Genomic DNA, 6,002 nt, shown 5'->3' with positions numbered 1-6,002 from the left:
CCCTTAGCCACACCTGCAAGCTCCCTTCTGCCATGTAAGGTAACATCATGGCTTCCGGGGCGTAGGGCATGGAGACCTTTGGGGGCCATTGTTCGACCACCGCAGCCATTCATGACACAGAGCAAAGGTTCCCACGTCCCTCCTTCCCTAACTCAGTTCAACCACTTCCAGAATTTGGAGTCTGCCCCTAGCGACATCCCATACTTCCTAGAACTAAACTCTGCAAGAGTTAAGACATTGGCGGTTTCAGGAAGGACAAAATCCAGCTCAGATCGGCTTATGCTTGTTATAGAAAAACCTTAGAGGCCGAAAGCTTTCCTGAAGGAGGGGGTTATGGAGCCATGTGCTAGCCGGAGAAAGGTCTAAACCACCGGCACCCAGGCGGCTGGGGAACGCAGATGCGTCATGACGGGCTCTTCGATACAGTGAGTTTGGGGCACAAAGGTGCAGGTTGTTTTAAAGGAATTTATATTGACTCTAGACAAAGGGTGGGAGGAGGAGAGGTTCTGGTCCTGGGACAGGCCCCTGTTCCTACGGAAGAAGCGGGTTGCCTGTGGGCCACAGTTGCGGAAGCTCACGCGTGAGCAAGTGCGGGGGCCCCTGGCGACTCGCCGTTCTCTCCAGATGATCGGGGAAGCAGCCACCTGGAACTTAACTCGGAGTTCAAGGCGCACTCAGGAACGTAGGCATCCTTTTTGGCTTTGCCCTGCAGCTGCTAACTGACCTGTCTCTCCCTCCCACCTTCCGCCTGCTGCAGCTAATTTAGGGCATCTCAGAATTGTCTCCTTGTCACACTCTAAAGGGAGTTTCTGAGTTTATGTAGCTGAACAAGCCCAGAGGTGCCCATGAGTTTGGAGAAGGGCTGATTCAACTGCTGGACAATGACACCTTGAGGTCACAGGATGCCAGCAAGGGACGGGTGGCACAGACCCTGGGGAGAACCCCCAGCATCCACCACATCACCAAAGGCAGCAGCCATGCTGAGAAAAACTGATAGATTTGCCGACCTAAAATGTTAACTCATTTGTCAATTTTTTTAATTGGACGAAATATACGTACCATATCTAACACGGGATTGCTATGTGGAAATCGTACAACTAAGGAAGTAAAAGGCTCTGACAGGAAACAGTCTGATTTTTAAAATGAGGTATATATTTTAAATGTTTGAGTAAATAGGTCCAAAGACTTATTTAAAGAGGAAATACAAGTGGTAATTGAACAAATAAAATGGGACTTTTTAGTAATTTTAAAAACTAGAAAATAAGGGAAATACCACTTTTATCGGTAGGCGGGCGAAGATGAAAAAGGACGATGTTGGCATCGGTGCCGGGAAACGGATGCGCCATCCGTGAGAGCGCCCCCTGGGGTCACATTTGGAAGTGCAGTTGACAAAAGCCCTATGAATACACACACCCTTTGACCCTCCAGTTTGTCCCTATGGATTATCCCAAGGAAGGATCTGGACGAGTGAGTGAAGGTACACACCCACGGTGCTCTCTGTAACAATACTGAAAACAGTACAAAGCTGGAAGAAAAACTAAACATCTGATGGTAACAACACGGCCGTTAAAAATGATGTCATCGATATATCTTGGGGGGGGCGGGCGGTCAAAGAAAGTTGTTCACAGGACACTGTTAAGTGGAGATGGCAGGTTATGACATTTGTTGGGAAAAGTTTTACATATAGACCTAGGAAATTCGAGAAGGCCATTGCATCGGTGAAGACATTCCCAGAAAAAAACATAATTCAACTGATTCGAACAATAAAGGGATTTCGCCAGTTCGGCGTCTGGAAAGTCCAGCTGGGGGACAGGCTTTGCTACAGTTCGGTCCGGGCCGCAGGTCCATTTGTCTGCAGCGTCCCCCAGTCCCCTCTGTATGGAGACTTGGTCTTCAGGCTGGCTTTCCTCAGAGTCACGACATGGCTGCCCGCAGCCGCTGGGGCCACAGGCTTCATCGCCCACAGCCCGGGGAGACAGAGCTTTGCTTCCCAGAGCGTCACTCTGACGGGGCCCTCAGGGGCCAGGAGGACGCCCTGCACTGCCCTGTTTAGACCTGGATAACTGGCTCCCGCTAAAGCAGCCACTTCGAAAGGAGGGGAGCCGTGCCGCCCCCACAACGGGACTGGGGACAGCCCCTCCCAACCCCATGACCACTGCAAAGTGGGGCATGGGCGGGGTGGGTGGCCGTGCAACCACGCCTGCCACAGGTGGCACCCAGATGCTAACAGTGCGGGGATAATGGGGAGTTCGTTTGGAAATATTTTGTGTATTAAGAAACTCAGAAATACCTTACAAGGCTCACCTTTCCCATGAGTTACTCCATCAGCTTTCCTGCGATAAAACTCCCTCGTAATCGACTGCAGCCGCGCCGCCCGTGAATTCCAGGACAGTTTTGCGTTTCCTCATACGGGTCTTTCCCATCCTCGCTGCCTTTGCTCCTGTGTGTTTTACTTAAGTGGGACGTGAATGTTTTTGCCTCAGATTCAGCCTCTGCCATGAGATAATCTCATTAGTTCTGATAGTTGGTCACTTTATTTTTACTCAAATAAAAGGTTTAAATTTTTTTAATGCAAAGAAAAGGCCAAGCTCATGAATCATAGAGGGCCTGGCCTGATAAATCGAAGCACGGGAATTGCCGGTGGACTTCAGGGATGAGCGTGACGTGAGCAGATGTGCGACTCGAAGAGTGCCCCCGAGACCACCTGCCTACTGACTGCGCCCCTTCTCCCGGTGTGCCCTCGTCCCCAAGCACACGTCTCCTGGTGGGTTGCTGCTGTGTTCTCCTGAGCCCCTGCCCCGTGGCCAGCGTCGTCCGGCACAGCAGTGGGTGTCTGAGCCAGGCTGGGTTGGTGAGTCCCTCCCCCGGACAGCTTTGGCGAGAGAGACAGGGCAGTGGGCCCCTTCCACGGGGCAGAAGCAGCAAGATCAGGGCTCAGGAAGCGTGAGGCCATGTTCCTTGCTGTGCAGAGCGTGGAGAGCAGAAGGCAGAAAGACAGAAATCAGTGAGGATGGCCTTCGAGACCCTGGGTCCATTTGTCCCTCCGCCCAGCTCTGCCCCTTACGTTCTGGGAACAGTGACAGCATGAGGCCAGTCCTGGGCGTCCTGAGAGGGTGACCAGGACATGTCTGACTGACTTAAACCAGTGGCCATGTGAGTCATCGGGTGTCGGGGAAAAGAGAGTAAGCTTCCCTTTATATTTATTTTATAGCTAAAGAAGGAAAGAAATTAAATCGTGCTAATATTTAGTGTGTGACAGAGGTACATGCACACAATGCGTAAATAAATATGCTCATATGGGGCTTTGTGTTTGACTTTCTCACTGGTAGATGCGGACAACAAAGTTGGAAGCCCCTGGTACCAGCCACTCTTTACGTCCACTCAGTGTCATTGCTAGCAATCAGTAACTGTCACCTAGTTCTTGCTAAAACCCACGCTGCGTCCTCCGCCGCCTGCTCCGTGGTCCTGCCGTGCTCCCTCAGGCCGGCCTTCCAGCAAACCCAGTGCTCCATTAGACCCAGAGCCACTCGCGCCATCTGCGCCCGGCCTGGCCCGTGGCGCTGCCCAGGACACGCTTGCGGGGCTGGTTTAGGGCTATGACATGTTCCTCGATGCCAAGGGTGACGTTTGCCACACAGACGTCCCGCATCACGCTCCCGCCAGCCCCGCAGTGAGGAAGGCGGATGCTGGAAGACGCAGAGGGCTGGAAAAGGCTTCCTCCCGGTTCCCGGGCTGGGGCAAACACTACACTCCAGAAACTTCCATCGGAGCAGGTGCACGTGGAGGAAAGGCAGTAGGAAAGACAGGGACTGTGACCACCAAGGGGAGAGGAAACACACCCTGCACGGGGCTCGACCCTAGTGGGACTCCAGTCAGCACCCCTGGCTGCTCCGTACAACTGGACGCTTGGCGACCTGAACGAAAAGAAAATTCTGGAATCCAGTTTTTATCCGCCCAGCTCTGCGATTACAGCACCAAGCCCGAGGTGTGGGGCTGCACCGGCCCGTCCGTGTCCTCCGCCCGCTTCCTGGATGACCTGCAGATGTGACTGTTCTTCCAGAGGAGGACGGTAGCCACCCCGCCACATCTCTCTGGTACATGGCAGAGGGACAGGGCTGAGCCCTTCTCGGGGAGGCGGGCCCCCAGCAACGCGTCTGAGGGACCAAGCCTAGGGCACAGCTGCTGTGGCATCGCCCTGCTCCACCTTCCAAGAGATGTCTGTCACACCCCAGTCCCTCCATCACTATGTGTCATCGCTGTGTGTCCCAGGGCGCAGGCTGGACCTGGGGTGGGAAGGAGCCTCAGGGCGCAGCCCCAGGCAGCACCTCAGGCAGGCCTCTGTCCGGAGGGTCCCCTGTCCGCCTCCTAGAGACAGCTCAGTCCTTCCCGGCCCTGCCCTTGCTTCCCAGGTCCCTGTCCCTCCACACGCGGGCCCCCTGTTTCCCAGCCCCCAGCCCGCGTCTACCTTCATGACTGCAGATCATCCCAGACCCAGGGGAGCCGGGAGACTCTGCGAAGAAGTGAATTCCGTCGCTGTAGCATTTACTAGTCATCTCTGGATAGCACACAGTGAAGCAAAGATTTGGGCCACCGCGAGCCAGGAATTAGCCTCAGCCAGGGTTAATGAACACAGAAGGCTGCGTGGGGCCCTGCCCGGCCAGTAGGACCGCATCCGGGTGTGAAGTGAGATGCCCGGGCAGAGCTCCAGGAGCCTGGGGAGCCGGGCCTCGGAAGCCTGCTCCAAAACCCTCCAGGTCTGGCAGCCTGTTCTGTGTCCTGGAGCAGGGCAGGCCAGGGAGCCCAAGACTGGATGCCCCAGCCTCGAATGCCAAGCAGTGTGCAGGGGCGGGGCGGGGTGGGCAGCCAGCAGTAGCAGAAGCCAGGCCCTCCACGGCAGGCAGAGAGGGGGCCTCTGGTCCGTGGTGCCAGGCACCCACCCCCGCAACCTATGGCACTGGCAGCACCCGCTGGGCTCCGATGCTGCCCGGGACGCCTCCTCTGCGTCGCTCATGGCTCGAATTTCAAGTCCTTGCAGCAGGCCATGCCAGGTCCTCACCCCTGTCCCCACCACTGTAGCCACAGGGGTTTCCGGTGGACGACAGCCTCCCACCCCACTTCACCTGGCCGCCTCTGGGCCATTTGGTCAGTAGCAGCAGTCTAGGCCCGCTTGTCAAGTGAACTGGGTAGAAGTGACCGGGAGAAAATAGAGACACGGAGCTCTAGGGCCACCCCATCGGGGGCCCAGAGGCCTGGAACCCTCCCGCCCTTCCCTGGACCCTGCCACACTGTGCAGCCCAGGGAGCACCTGGCCGCAGTGGGATTCGCCACCACGGGGGGAGATGCCTGCTCCCCAGCTGGGCCACGTGGCTGATAAATGTTGGGGTCCAGTGTAGAAGTGTCTCCCCTTGGGAAGGCCGGGTGCGGGGTGCGGCTTGGTGGGACACAGAGGGAAGGGACAGGGGAAGGCGGCCTGAGCGGGCCTCAGCCCCGCCTGGGCCTCACCGCATTCCTGGAGCTGAGAGGCCTGGCCCGGCCTGGCCCGGGGCAGCGAGCACCTGGCTTTGCCCCCGCCCTACCTGTTTCCTCCTTTCCTCGGTCACCCCTGTCAGCCACTGACCCCAGACGCTCCTCCACCGCTGCCTGCCTTGGCCACACCCAGTGTCCAGCTGGCCAGACGGCCTGCCCGTGGCACAGCATGGGCTTCGGGAGCCGAGAGGCTCTGAGTCATCACGCCCACAGGCTGGCCCGTGGCACGGCCCGCAGCTCGGGGCGGGACTGAGGGGATCGGAGAAGTGGGAAAAGGGAACTGGGCGCTGCTCCCCCCGGGGCGCTGACGTCTGAGCCGCCCGAAGCCCAGCCCCAGGCCCTGGCACCCTCCATGGAGCAGGACCCAGCGCCGCCATCCCCACGGCTTCTGTCCCCCATCTGTGCGTCCCTCTGAGCCACGGGCATCACATGACTCACTGTAAACCTGAGGACGTCGCCGAGGGCAGCCAGACAGC

At 57.3% G+C, this 6,002-nt stretch overlaps 1 protein-coding gene across 2 annotated transcripts in view; it reads left to right on the top strand.

The window, feature by feature from the left end:
* LOC111731836 overlaps positions 1-3,058 on the top strand; it is a 6,097-nt gene extending 3,039 nt beyond the window's left edge. The window contains exon 2 of one of the 2 annotated variants that reach the window (XR_002777339.1): positions 2,555-3,058. Coding sequence is in view for 1 of the 2 variants with exons in the window: in XM_023523692.1 (XP_023379460.1) it covers positions 1-7 (7 nt within the window). In the remaining variant the exon portion in view is untranslated. The other variant, XM_023523692.1, reaches the window with a different exon arrangement.
* Positions 3,059-6,002: the final 2,944 nt, after the last annotated feature.

This window comes from Pteropus vampyrus, unplaced genomic scaffold (assembly GCF_000151845.1).
Source record: "Pteropus vampyrus isolate Shadow unplaced genomic scaffold, Pvam_2.0 Scaffold401, whole genome shotgun sequence".
NCBI classification, from domain to species: Eukaryota; Metazoa; Chordata; class Mammalia; order Chiroptera; family Pteropodidae; genus Pteropus; species Pteropus vampyrus.
This window is presented reverse-complemented; position numbering and strand designations above follow the sequence as displayed.